This window comes from Lytechinus variegatus, chromosome 7 (assembly GCF_018143015.1).
Source record: "Lytechinus variegatus isolate NC3 chromosome 7, Lvar_3.0, whole genome shotgun sequence".
Classification (NCBI taxonomy): Eukaryota; Metazoa; Echinodermata; class Echinoidea; order Temnopleuroida; family Toxopneustidae; genus Lytechinus; species Lytechinus variegatus.
The window spans coordinates 41,526,578-41,541,333 of record NC_054746.1 but is presented as its reverse complement, the minus strand read 5'-3'; the positions used below and the strand labels follow the sequence as shown (position 1 = coordinate 41,541,333).

The window sequence follows — 14,756 nt, the reverse complement described above, 5'->3', positions numbered from 1 at the left end:
TCCATCATGCCATTTCACAAAAATAATAAATTAAGAAATTCGATGTATAACCAAAATAATGGTATTTCCAGCCCTGATTCATCCCGTTCGTGCCCCCTCATTTGCTGCTCCTCCTTTTGAAAGTGATATCTCTTATACTGTTATATCCCTTGTATAGTGGCAAGCATAGTTTCTTCGTCCTTTTTATGATATTATACAATAATTAAACGAGGCAACGTGGTATCAATCCATCCCTCATCACTGTGCTAATTGTTTTTCGATAAATCCTCTAGTCTGAATCATATACGGTCGCCGTAAAAGATCAAATAAAAAATGAGTCATCGACCGTTCTGCACACGTTCGTGTTTTCTGATTAGGTGGGTGTTAGGTTAGCACACAATCGATGAGGGAATGAACATTAACATGGTGTAATTTGTCAGACTGCATTGTGTTGAAGGTTATCATCGTTAAGTTTAGTTTTAAACAATGGGGTTGTTTGTAGTTTTGAAATTCCATTATTGATTCATAGATGATGATTTTAATTGAATGTTGTAAGGTTCATTCTCCTGATATGAGATGATCTGATTCTCTCTGCCAATGGTTCCGTACTACTATCTAATGAGTAAAATATGTGCTGTATAGAGGAATAATCTTAGTGGTACTGGTAAGCCTATTCTTATATTCTACTGAAACCATTTTTGAAATTTATATTTTATTTCTTTATAGCAAAAGAGACAAGTGAGCTGAGACATATCATAAACGAGCTTCGAAAATTTGATAGTCTTGTGAGTATATACTAATCACTACACTAATTTAGGGTACCTTTATGTTAGATATGTACAAATTGACAATGCACCACAATAGCCCTGCCACAATGATAAGATACTCCCGATATTTGATAACATTACCTTTAAACTAATTGAAACCATTGGCGTATAAATGGAGCGGGCTTCGGATCATGCCCCCCCCCCCGAAAAAAAAAATAAATAAAAAAAAAAAAAAAAAATAAATAAATAAATAGATAATAAATAATCATAACAAAAATCAGTACCAGCAAATAAGTACATTACAAAAAAGAAAAGGTTCTCGGTCGTTTTGCTCGGTTTCAATTAAAAAAAAGAGAGATATTGCTCCATTCAACATGTTTGACTCCCTCAAAATATGTGGCTCATTATGCTACCATTAGGAAAAGTTTAATTTTCATTTTACCATGGCAGCTTGCCAGAAATTTATTGGCAATGTGTTTTATTTTCATTCTTTTATTTCGTTCTAGGCAACTAAGCAAAAGGTCACAGAGCTTTCTAAACGGGTAAGATTTTCTTTTTGGTTTTTCTCCATCTTAAGTACAGTTAAAACAATACTCTTTGCAACTGTTAATGTTCTGATGAATACACGAGCACACAAGTTGAAAAACACACCATTCTTTTGAATCACGTTCATCTACCCATCACTTGCTGTATAGGTGTAGAGCCTTTTCGCTGTCTTGATTAATTCTTTGCCTGTTTAGACGAAGCATCGCAATGGATAAAACGTCTTGGTTTTCATTCATCATGGCCGCTATCAGCAGATAGAAAGTGCCATCGCATCTCGTCGATGTTCCATTTTCCTAATAGAAAAGCGATTTCCGAGCATACATCACCTATCCTTCCTAACCCCTAGCGAGTGATTGCCTATCTACATTAAACGTATTTCCCGGCGTTCTATTTTAATTGCACTTGGAACGAGCGCCCGTGCTAGACTTCTCAAGTTTCACACGCAGACGATCTCCGAGTCCAATGTCGAATAAAAACAGCTTCGATCCCAAACCAATCAACTTGATGAAAGTCGAGGGAGATTTTGGAGGAGCTCATTTTAAAATCTTCTCATAACAACCCCTGTCTGCAATCAGGCCAATTTTCTTTCAATTTCCACTTTACCCTGATATTGGTTTCACTTGTTTTACTGTCTCGTTGTTTTCTCTTCTTTCTTTTCTCAGTGTGATGACTTAAAGACGCAGCTTGAGGAACGTGACGCAGAGTTGAAGCGCGCTCTTCGACGAATCAGCGAACTTGAAAGTCGCGTGGCGGGAAAATTACACCACGGACATTTCGGGCGTGTAAATGGTAACCACCATACACGAATGAACCTAGGCCGCTTGGCATTTAAAAACTTAAGACATGGTGGAAGTGTTGAAAGCAGTGATAATGATTCTTCAAGCGTTTGGGCCAGTTTTGATGCAGAAGACAGTGGTCCGAGGATCCTTATTACACTTTCATCTGAAGAAAAGTCGGGATCCTTAAACAGCGGGAACGGGAGAACACTAAACGGGAGAACGAGAACTATAACCGTTCCCGGTATTTGCCTGAATGGGGTTATGCAACAAGAGCCGTCTGAGTATCAATTGATTGGTTTCGTTGGTAATGGCAATGGTATCTATAGTGATGATGGACTAGAAGAGGAAGCAGCAAGACTTGGAAGAGAGTTATTATCAGAGAAAAGTGATTTATCATCTCGTAGTTATCTCGATTCCAGTAGGATGTCAGCTGATCTTACTGATGCATCATGTTATAGTGATAACTCAATTGACAGTGACTTCTGAATATTTATCATTCTTCCCACTCACATTTAAAATATTCATTCTACATGTTATTTGAACATTCTTTTTTAAATAAATTGAATTTTAATAATTTTTTAAAGCTTATAAATACATGTATGATGATGCACAAAACGGGAGGAATAATTTTTAGAAGTTCACCATTGTAATGTCAAATAGACTTTCCTCAATCTTTAGTTGAATGTTCGTATACAAATACACTTTCAGTTAAAAGGTGCAAACATAAAAGCAGATATCAAAAGTAAAATCATTTAAAACTAGTTGTCGAATTAGGTGCCCTCTGATAAGTGCCAAAATACTAACACAATAACGATCACGTCTTGTTTAGTGATTAACCGGTTCCAGTTAAAAACAAAGCGACTTCATGAATTTATACTTACTAAAAAACTTTGATGTTTAATCACATATTTCCTTCTGGTCTACAAATTAGGTGACAATCGCTTATCACTTTGCCATCTTAATATATTCAACAATATCGGTAGTAATGTGTATTCATTTAAGTGTTTATTCCTGCAGATATCAGATATTGTGGTATTATTATTTTTATGAAATCATTTTGAAACACCTTCTTGTCATTCTATTCATTAGGTCAGAGTTGACAGTCTCTGATTAGATGAAAACATTTTTTTTAATCCAAATGTCTGCCGAAAATCATTTTAAGGATAACATTTATTATAGTTCTTTGGATATTCGAATGCCCTAAAGGGTAGTATAGATGTAGATTGTCAGTCTAAAATACATTTTAGGGACCTCTCTTTTGCAATAGGATTGGAAAAGTCTAAACTTACGATACTTTAATTTCATAGAGCGATTAAGATATCAATAAAAATGAATTACAATTTGATGGAACATTATTATTTACTGTCTAAAATCAAATAAAATATATTTGGGTATTTTCAATCAGATAATAATAATAATAATATGTCCATTTATATAGCGCAGTTACTATGTGCATATACTCAACTGCGCTTTGATACTTGGTATCATATTATTACCCCGGCTGTAGCTGAGCCGCCATATTAATAGGCGCTAAAGCGTTCAAGGAAAAATCCTACCGGGTACCCATTCACCTCACCTGGGTCGAGTGCAGCACAATGTGGATCGAGCAAATATGAATTTGGATAAAACGAACGATGTGCACCAGCGGGCAATGTGCCCTCCAGTTTGGGCTATTTTTCTTGATACTCTTAAGAGCATAAAGGATTTGGGTACAATATTTTGGGTGCTCTATTCATCTTGTGTGCAGTTGGTCTCAGTTTCATTATGTTTTGCCTCACTGAACTTACTATTCGGTCAAAATACCAACAAACAAAGTGTCCAAAAGCAAGTGTCAGTTCCATCTATAAACACGCTATAAATGTCAAGTTTAAGTACGGATTTCTCATGGGGAAAATATATTTTGAGTCACAATCATTATGATACTGAAATGAATTAATATCTAGTTTAGATTTCAGCAAATGATACACATCTCATCTCTGTATTGGGAGAGTTTAGATTTAATTTGTCAAAATATAAACACTTATTTCTCTATGTCAACTTAACGAACTTTACATTGAAGTTTTATGTAATGAGTACTGTTCCAGTGATGTTGCTTCAACATTTGCATAATTTGTGCAGTCGTCTTCTCATGGCCTTTAATCCGGTTCACATTGACTATGTAAACTGTTGGTGTTCGTGATATATTGAGATTAAAATAATATCCAACTTTATTCATCATGATTATGGTGTTGGCAGAGGATCCAGTTTGTAATCTTTATGTTGAAATTTGAAGTAAACTTTATCAATTTAATTGTAAAGAGTCAGTTTACAGGTTTAAAGGTTCCAACATTAAACAGTGTCATTTACAAATGGACCTACTGTAATTGATAACCATAAGAACATATTGTGAAGGCCATTGCTTATAAGACCATGATTGTATCTGAGGTGTATTAACCATTACCTCATTAAGGACAAGTCTTATATCTCTTGTTTAATGCATGTTGATGTAAATGTTTAATGTTTATTGTTTTCGTGTTGAAATACTTATTATGACATTGTGCAATTTACTGATTTCACCTGCACCTGCGAACTGTGACCTCCGTCCTATGAATGTTAACCAGATTCATTTTGTAAATGTCTATCTATACTTTTGTGCTTAACTCCAAATTATTATAATTCGAATATTCTATTCTTAAAACAAAAGTGATAATAAATTCGATGCAGTATTGCTCATTACATTATTTTGTCTCTCTTCGTGATTATTGTAAACTACAAAATCACGTGATGTCTCACATCGGCCATCTTTTTTTTTTGCTGACATGCAGAAAGTGAAAATTATGAAGGTAAATTTATATAGACTTTACACGTTTTTATAAAATGACCTCTCTCCCTTTCTTGGAAATTGTGTTTCATTTTAGCATTGTTAAGATAAAAGAGTGAAGCAAAACTTTTACTGCCAGATCTGCAAATTGATATGAATCTATTAATAGTCCATGTTTTGATTAGTATTAAGAGAAAGTCAACAAGCTTAAAACTGCCATGCTTTTCCAACAAATTTATTTAATCTACTACACAACTTTTAAACGTTTCCATAGGGGTTTTTTAAGTTGATAAAGACGGTATACGGTCTGATGGAATCGTTGAAAATGAACTAGATAAAGGATTTTTTTTTGGGGGGGGACAAAGAATGACAATTTCAACTTTGAACTTTTCAAGGACAATTTTTATTGTAACAAACTTTGATGTAATGTGATGTAACACAATTTAAAAGAAACCTTTATTATACAGGTTTAATAACACAATACAAAAAGAAAAAATATAACAAATGATTACAGAATTGTCGAATAATAATTCATGAAAACCTTTATGTCAACACGGTGAATCTGGTTTCTCTAAATCTACGAAATTTTCATCTTGAAAAGTTTTGATAGAGTGTATTGGTTTGAGAGGGCGGGCGCCATTGTAAAAGCAACAATTGTCTTGAGATGCCGCTCTTGATTATAAGATTGATGTTCGACAATAGTCCCTAATTGACCTTAAAATGTGAGGGGTATATCAAAGGGCTACACCCTGCTGAGATGGTGAATAATCTTGATCCGGCTAGAGTAGTTCAACACTATGATACGGCCAACTAGCGGCATACTCAAGGCATTTATGGCGGGATACGGCGGCATCCACAAGGCATATCTAATGGTATTATCTGTCTCGGAACATCTTAAAGATGAAACTTTGTAAATGAAAAATCCATAGTCGAGTTTTGATGACATAATGAATTGAAGTAGTTGCCAACAAGTAAAAGAAACGCGTCTCTTTTTCGTGAATTGTTCGGCACCCCAGCCTTGCCGATGAGCAAACTGTCGGCGAAAAAAAAGAACTTAATTAGTGCACATCTGAAGGCCAGTTAGTCATAATATTAAAGATGAAAATGATTTTATCACCATCCTCATCACCATGGCCATGACAGTTAATGAATTTAATTTTGCGATTTTATTTGTTGTTTCAGAGGTGAACGGCCTTTGAGGTCGGAGGAATAGAGATTAGAATGTATAGATCTAGTATGTCCATTCCAGTTATGATGTGTTTATATCATTAATAGACGGGAGGAAACAATAACTTTAAATTATTGTTTTATCTTTTTCCTTCACCTATATAGTGCATAAAAAAGAGAGCTAAACTTTCCTGCAGCTCCTGTACAAGAAAATCTTCAAATATCATTGAATATTGTCTCAATTTACCGAAGTGAATTCTTGCAAAATAGCTGGAATATCAAACTTAGGTGTTAATGCGTAGGATGAAGGGAAGGGATATATATGTCGTGTTACCAACATTTACTTACTGATACAACTATCGTATTGACAGGTCCGAGAAGCATAAAAATATGATTGAAAAAAATCGCATGATATTTGAAAATGTTCCCAATTTATGATTTTAAATTCATCAGAACGGTGATTCCCATTCCATATAGCGTATTCTAAAATCGGTACTCAGTTCCCTTGTTCATGTTATTACACGAAAAGATGTTCAAAGATTAAATAAATTGAGAGAGGCTTGAAATGAGCACTCTATTTCTTGCGGTATCTTTTTTTAATGGATAACGTTAATCCAAGCGTTATAATTTCACAAGGATATGTTCATGTCTTGATCGATGTGTGTTGATTAATCAAAGGATTCCGACGGATCCCGATAATTCTATTGATCTTTCCATCAGAGCCATTTAAACGACTTTTTTAAGTCAGTAAGTAGCTATTTCTCATAACGATAAATCGTCGTGATATATCACTTTACAATAGAAAATATAACTATGTCTACTTAAAAACATTGTAATACTTCACTCCCTTACTTCTCCATTCTTCGCCACTACTCTAGGTTGAAAAAAAATCAAAGCCATACAGAACTGAATATCAAGTGTTTACTTTTCAAATGAGCTTAATAAAGGTGCATTATAATATGCTACATTAGAGTTTAGGAAAGCACAGCGGTTAGTGAAAGATATCATGCAGAGACCCTTGTTCATTTTGTGTTCTATTTTTCGTTTCATCTTTTCTTGTTGGGTATAGAAGTGATCATCTACTATTCTTTCTATCTAGGTTTAATCCAAGCCGGTGGCCTTACTTGACTAACGTGTCAATTGTTAGGTATGAATACCCCCTGATGAGGCCGTTCAATAAAGACACTCCTCACTTAAAAAGGTTCTTCGAGCGAGGCGCCGCCTTCTTCATCGAAGATATTCGAAGTGAAAAGAATAAGAAAGAGATTGAGGTAGATATGAAAAGAACATCGTAAAATGGGAGGAGGTGTCATCTGACATTATGCGATCTTGACAAAGATAATTAGATGGCGCCCCATTCTACGATTCATCCTACCCACACCAACAATAGATCTTTTCTTCAAGCTCCTTCTAACAGTACCTCCCCAAATGGGATTTTACTTTAGTTCTTTTAAGTCCACAATGTCCACTACTTATCCAATTAGGCACTCATCCTAATGAACTGACCAACTTGGCTATTGTACAGTCCAGTTCTTACCCACCAACCCCCTCCAGCCCTGGTCCTCCTGAAGAAATACTTATTTTCGATCGTTGTTTACGCACTGGCTCACGAGATAATCATCCTGTCATTCCCTTTTCTCTTTTTTATCCAAATACTGTTTGGTCCCCTCCTTTATAATGAATTGGTCTTTCAAGTAATCATTACCCCCATGAATACCAAGTGTTTATATCACTGAGGAATCTAAACAACTATTACCGGTTTTGATGATTTCCTTAAGCTTTTAACGTTTCTTGTTATTTCGGACTTTCCCCTCCCTGTTCGCTAGCCTTTTGGTTATTTTATACAGTAAAACCCCCTGGGTATATTAGCTACAGAAACACTTGTGAGAAATCCAAACTACTGCATTGAATATAATTAATAGCATAATTGTGGGATTTTAAACTCACAGAGACTCGCTTCATTTGCATCGTCGTAGTCGTTTTGTAAATATATTACATTGGTTCTATATTAGACCATGACATTATACCAACATCAATACAAAAACATTTACATACATACATTATGGAAGGAGAGTCTCCAAACAGTTACATTAAAAAATCACTATAAACTGGCCAAGAAGTGATTATATACAGTTGTGCTCATAACTCAGTGAACCCCTACCACGAAATGCACTCCTTCGTGCTGAATATTGAATGATTGTAAACAACAGTACAGTGCTCGGCAAGCCCGGAGAAACAAACTTTATTACTATGTACCTGAATTCACAATTAAATACGTTCATTTTTGGCGCAGTTAATTAATTTTTAGCACCACCATGATCACTGTATATTCAAAATGAAAACACTTTTCCTCAATCAACCTATATTTCCGAGTTTAATACAGTCTTAATGTTACTTTTGGAAATTGTATAGTCATTTTAAGATCGTACCATTTGACTGTGTAAGAACCAAAATACATTGAGAAGCAGGGTAGACGAAACATATTTGTTTGTTCGTATTTGCTGCTATAAGACTGTCATGATCTACTCAATCTTCCCCAAACATGCCTACAAAAAAGGCCCAAAGGCTGACACGCCTTTTACAATCGACACCCTGTTTGATTCGTTCACAAACGCGGAAGCTTAAATCGTATGCATATTGATTGGTAAAGTTTGTTTCAAAGTAACAACACTGATACCGGCCAGGAATCACAATATTACATTCCTTTCATTCACACATGCACAATCTACCACTGTTTCGCCCGTCAGGTTCCATGACATTAGCTCCGGCGACAATTGCTCCGCTCTAAATTCCACCCTATACCCTACCCTAAACCTACCATAAACCCTAACCATTCATCTTAACCCGGAGCTATTGTCGCCGGAGAAAATATCTTGTCACCGCCAGGGTTGGGATGGTGCTGATTTGCAAAAGCCAAGTTGATCAATCTGCCTTATGTTTAACTTATCATGAGAAAAAAAGGTTGATAGAATCAATAGAAGGTTGGTGGTTTATTCTGGATGATTTCAAAGTGGGAATGTGTATCTTGGCTTAGTGAGTTCATTCAAGAGATTTCAATCTAATTTGCGCTCGGACTCTACTCGGTGAATTAATTGTGAGAGTGTTATTATCATTATTTGACCGTTCTTTCTCCCAATCTTGCTTTCGTTACTACATAATTGAAATTGGTTACAAATCTATGAATATTACTTAAAGGTCAAGTCCACCTCAGAAAAATGTTGATTTGAATCAATAGAGAAAAATCAGACAAGCTCAATACTGAAAATTTCATCAAAATCGGATGTAAAATAAGAAAGTTATGACATTTCAAAGTTTCTCTCATTTCTAACAAAATAGTTATATGAACGAGCCAGTTACATCCAAATGAGAGAGTCGATGATGTCACTCACTATTTCTTTTATTTTTTATTGTTTGAATTACACAATATTTCAATTTTTACGAATTTTATGACTAGGACCTCCTTGCCGAAAGCACAAAATGTTAAAATAATGGAATTCCATGTGTTCAGGGAGGAATGAAACTTCATTTCACATGACAATGACGAGAAAATCAAAATATTTCATATTTCATACAATAAAATACAAAATAAATAGTGAGTGAGTGATGTCATCACTTCCCTCATTTGCATACCAACCGAGATGTGCATATAACTGTTTTGTGAAATTAAGCGAAACCTAAAAATGTCATAACTTTCTTATTTTACATCCGAGTTTGATGAAATTTTCAGTGTTATGCTTATTGAATTTTTCTCTTTTTATTCAAATCAAGTTTTTGTTGGGGTGGACTTGTCCTTTAAGCACTTTAGCCATTTAGGCTAACTTCGCTAGTTGATGACGGCGAAAATTAACGACTGTTAAATAAAATTTAATTTCATGATTAAACGAAGGTGATTATTTAAATGCAAAGTAATATAAATTTTAAATAACATCAAGCATTCTAGAACCAAACTTTCTGGAGACGAGAACCAGATAGACGGTATGGTTTTAACTAGTAATATCCATGGTTAGATAAGGTGTGATAGACACGACAATCATCTTCAACCCTGCTGTCATTCACCCTACTTCGATTTGATTTTAATATCATCGAATGAGAAATCGAAGAGGGACCACCGAATTGTAAAACCGAAACTACGTATAAAACACTAAGAATGGATGATGCAATGAATAATTGAATTCTAGTTCTGTCAGGCTTAAGGAACCATTGCCATTGTATTAGTTCCATTGATAAAAGACCCCTCTGAATCTCGTCCACCTCCAGTTGACCCCCGTTCAGACCGCCATTAACTTCTAAAATGATGAGATAATTACCTGACACAGCAGATTGTTTGTTATCTGAAGGGAAGCTAATAGTCTGGGAGGGGCACATTGAAGTTTATGGTGAAGGGGCACAAGAGGCCCGTCCTCTTTAATCCTTGCCTTAAGTCACTTATAGTATTAAGCCTAATGATAATGGCTTTCTGAGCGCCATATAACGGGCTAGTTTTGACAAAGAGGTGATTCCTTTGAGCATGTCCATGCTTTGAGCGAAGCGCTTGTAACTTTCCTCTGTGGAAAGCTTTTAATTTGTCCCGGGGCATTTCACGAAAAATAGTTAAGATAGCCTTAGCTATTACCTAGTACCATGTGATACTATTTTCTACATACTAGATATATGCTTGATTTATTACTATTGATATTTATTGACATCCAATCAAATTTTTACTAAATCTCTTTTTTTTCAATACTCGCAGAGACTAGAAAGGGTAAAGTTAATACAAAGGCTTGACATTCTGTTGGAAATTTAGTGTGGTTGATCAACACACTATAGTTCCAGATCATCACCGTTAGAATGTAAATATGAATTTGACAATTTACTACCATGTACGGAAACTATTGGCTTTTATTTGAGATTCGTCATCTGTGTGTACAAAATAAGCAATTGATTTGTATATTCAAATAGCATAATCTAAAAAACGGAGTTTTATCGCCGTCAACATCGTCGGCATCCAATAATCTTGAACATTAATACTTATCATTGTGATCATCTTTTTAAAATTCTAATCAACATGAACAACTAATTACTTTCAATAATAAACACCAACTAGTATTTTTAGGTAAACCAGAAAAAATGAGAATTTTTTAAGAACTCTTAAAATCCACATTCCATGCTAAAACTGCTTTGAGGTCTTGAAGACGTGTTCCCCCTCCTTATCTGTCTTTGCATAGACTATACCCCGAAAAAGAGGAATTATTAAAATCATCTTTCCTTTATATATTTTTCCTGTCCGTGCCAAATTGCGATTTTCTCAGCCAAAATGATCAAAAGTGGATTTATCGCCCTTTAGAAATAACCTCTCCATGTGTTATCGTGGGTTACCATCAATCATAATTACGCAATAATACACGACGATCATTATCATATTTCTATTAGAATAAAAGTTGTTGACCTCGTCTGCGAGCAAATCGATAACTTTCTAACAATTAAGCGATCTATATCTGCCGATTATATTCCTTATTGGATTAGTTATTTGACAAAACTTAAACAAATAGCATTATTAAAATACATGTGCGAATCGATGAAAATCATTCCGGTTTATTCAATCTCTATGCAAAATGTTTCCCTGGCCAATGACCCCATGTTGGGACCAGCTATATGTCAGATAATTGCATGGGGGCAAAAATCAGTTGTAATTCCCAGAGCAGACGTAAAGCTTGTAATAACAATTGGCGATTACACTTCCATATTTGTTGGAATGCCTATTCAACTAATTAATATTGAATAACATATTGCATCGATTGCACATTATAATTAAGTGACAAGCGACACGACAAAAGCATAACATGTTTCACTTCTTTTTTGTTCTAGTTTCACTTCTGCTTTCCCACTATACCGACATTTTATGCGAAAGTTGAAAGTAATAAAGCTGCATTTTTTTAGCCATTATTAACAGTGGAAGAGAAGATATGAATTATGAATGTGGGGCGTCGTGGTCTAGTGGTTAAGACACTCGTCTTTCAATATGAAGGACGTGGGTTCGATTTCAAGCCATGGCGTGTTTCATTCAGCACAAAATTTACTCACATTGTGCTGCATTCAACCAAGCTGAGGTAAATGGGTACCGACGGGAAGTAGTTCCTCAAAAAGCTGTGCGCGCCGGAATCGGTAGACTAGCTTAGCCGGGGTCGGCCGGGGTAATATAGGAGCACCTCGAGCAAGGTAGATACGTGTGCTATACAAATCCTATATTATTATTATTATCATAATCTCATGATTTGCTTTGTAAGGTATACAACTTTTGAACATTGGACACATGATGAATGAATACATATTGCATACTGAGTATACTTTCCTATAATATGTATTGTATGCAAACAATAAGCATAAATTGTATTTTATATATTTTCATTTTATACTGTCATCAAATACAATTATAATATCCAACCTAATTTTCAACATGTGGATTCTTAAGCTAGCCTATATATGATTTCATGACACCATCATTAGTAAACAAACATTGTTTCTTTCTGCAACTGCATCGCTTAAACGATTTGGCACTGTGGTGGCGACATGGTCATTTAGCAGGAGACAAAAATCTTTGTTGATAGGTCGATAAGATAATGGAGGTAAAGCATATTATCAATTGATGCAAACATGCCATGTTGTTTCCGTACATGGGGTGTGAAAATTGGTGTTTTAAATCAATGACTGTTGTATTTAACTCTGACATGAAATGGCAAGTACTCAAAGAGTAAAGTATGAAAATACCCACCCCTCAAAAAATGAATTAATTAATTAAGGTATAAGTTCAGTCAAGACCCTTCGTGACTAGAATAATTGGAATAAGAGGGACATATAATGTAATTCAATTAGCAATATAATTTGTTAACCATTAAAGTAGCCCCAATAGGGTGGATACTTTTTGTGAGGATTCATAACGATCTGATATATTTTATTCCAACACATTATGCTCAATACTGAAAGGTTTAGATGACAAATTTGCCCGTAGTGCCGTTCCAATATTTCAATAATGTATAATTAACATGATACATTTCTGCTAATGACCCTTTTCTGCGTTATGTCCTCAAGACAAGATAATCAGCCTGTTTCCATGTTCCTAATATCCTGCTTCTGATACACTTGCTCTTTTGTTGGATTGATTCTCCCTAAGAAAAACAATCAAGGAGAACGAGCTAATTAATTACCCACGACCCCCGGCAGAGCTATATATGTAATACTTTCCCCTCGATTCGCGTCATATATATGTTTTTCAGCTGTCGTTCCAATCTCCTTCAAAATTAGTCCGATTGATTCCTCGAAGCCGACTACCACCAGCTTATCTCTCCTTGACAAGGCTATCACCAATCATTGACCAAACCATTTTTTTTCCTTCTCTTCCTTTAATAACTTCATAATCAGTCTGCAAGAGTCATCATCTACCATCATCTTCATCATGTTATTCATCATCTTACTGTTTAACTTCTCGCTACCATTCGTTTCTCGGTTCTCATTTGCTTGATTGGAAAATGGTGCTTAATGATAGGTTTACGATTTCGAGTTGTGGATTAGGAACTTGGGATTGTGGCATACGCCTGTATGGTTCAGACCTTCTCTATAGGGCGATGTGTCCCAATGTTCCTCGAGTTGTTCGTATAGGATGGCAGGCTTTGACGCAAATAGCAAGAGCTATTACCAAAGAAACTTGTCCATTCCCGTAGCTCAATCACCAAATTAATCCATGATGAAATATTAGGCATCGTCAGAACGGCAATCATGATACTTCCTCATATCGCAGCTCATATATCAATGATTGGTAGTTAGTCTGCGAATGAGTCTGATGGTAAAATCATGGAGCATCTCCCTTGTAAAATTAAATCTTGAAAAAAAAAGAAGGAATGAGAAAGAATATGTATGGAAGAGATAGGGGATGTGAGGAAGACACAGGAAGAGAGATGGGGGGGGGGTCCATGGATTAATATTAATATTATGAAATAGAGAACAGCCCCACTTTGAACAGCAGCTCTTTATTTATCAATATCCACACAAATCAAAATTCAATAAAGTTTTAGTACTGTCGGTTAATTCAAATCAGCATTTTCAAATGATATACACAATGTTAGTGTCGATGCATTTGAGGGTACTCATAAAGATCCATTCGCATTCGACGGATCGTCATCAACAAAATGAACTCTCTTTTTCTCACAATTTCCCTTTTTATTACAAGATTAATCACAGAGGCCCTGACTGTGCTTAAAAAAAAGAATCTGGAACAATGGATGCTTCGTAAACTATGACAATTTTGTTTTCTCGATAAGAAATATTGTCGATTAATATCACTATTAAATACATAGTTACATGTCATCTTAAAACACTATTTGCTTACTTTATAGGATGAATATATCAAAATACCTCTGTTTACCTCTAAGAAGTCACTCAATAAGTTTTCTTTTATCTAAAATAAAATTTCCATTTCTTTCTTTCCGTTGTAAATCAGAACTTTATAGATAATTTTCACCACCACCATCACGGTCATTTATTCACCACATTCTCTGTATTGGCGCCTCTTCTATCCACCCATTAACCCCACCACGGTGTCAGCAATAATCTAGTCCATTCTCCCAATATACCCTTTGCCTAATCAGGCGCTAAAAGGGCACCAAGTCAAGATAACTATAAATACTTCACGCCATCGAAACTCAACCAGAAGTAACAAGAGAAGTTGACTCCACCGTCTAGGTGACG

At 35.3% G+C, this 14,756-nt stretch overlaps 1 protein-coding gene across 2 annotated transcripts in view; it reads left to right on the top strand.

Moving 5' to 3' along the window:
* The window catches only part of LOC121419326 (cyclic nucleotide-gated channel rod photoreceptor subunit alpha-like), a 65,299-nt gene extending 62,262 nt beyond the window's left edge, over window positions 1-3,037 (top strand). For both annotated transcript variants that reach the window (XM_041613736.1, XM_041613737.1), the window contains exons 18-20: window positions 706-764; window positions 1,253-1,288; window positions 1,955-3,037. In XM_041613736.1, the coding sequence (XP_041469670.1) occupies window positions 706-764; window positions 1,253-1,288; window positions 1,955-2,557 (698 nt within the window). In that variant the 3' untranslated portion in view covers window positions 2,558-3,037. The remainder of the gene's footprint in view (window positions 1-705; window positions 765-1,252; window positions 1,289-1,954) is intronic.
* The last annotated feature ends 11,719 nt before the right edge of the window (window positions 3,038-14,756 follow it).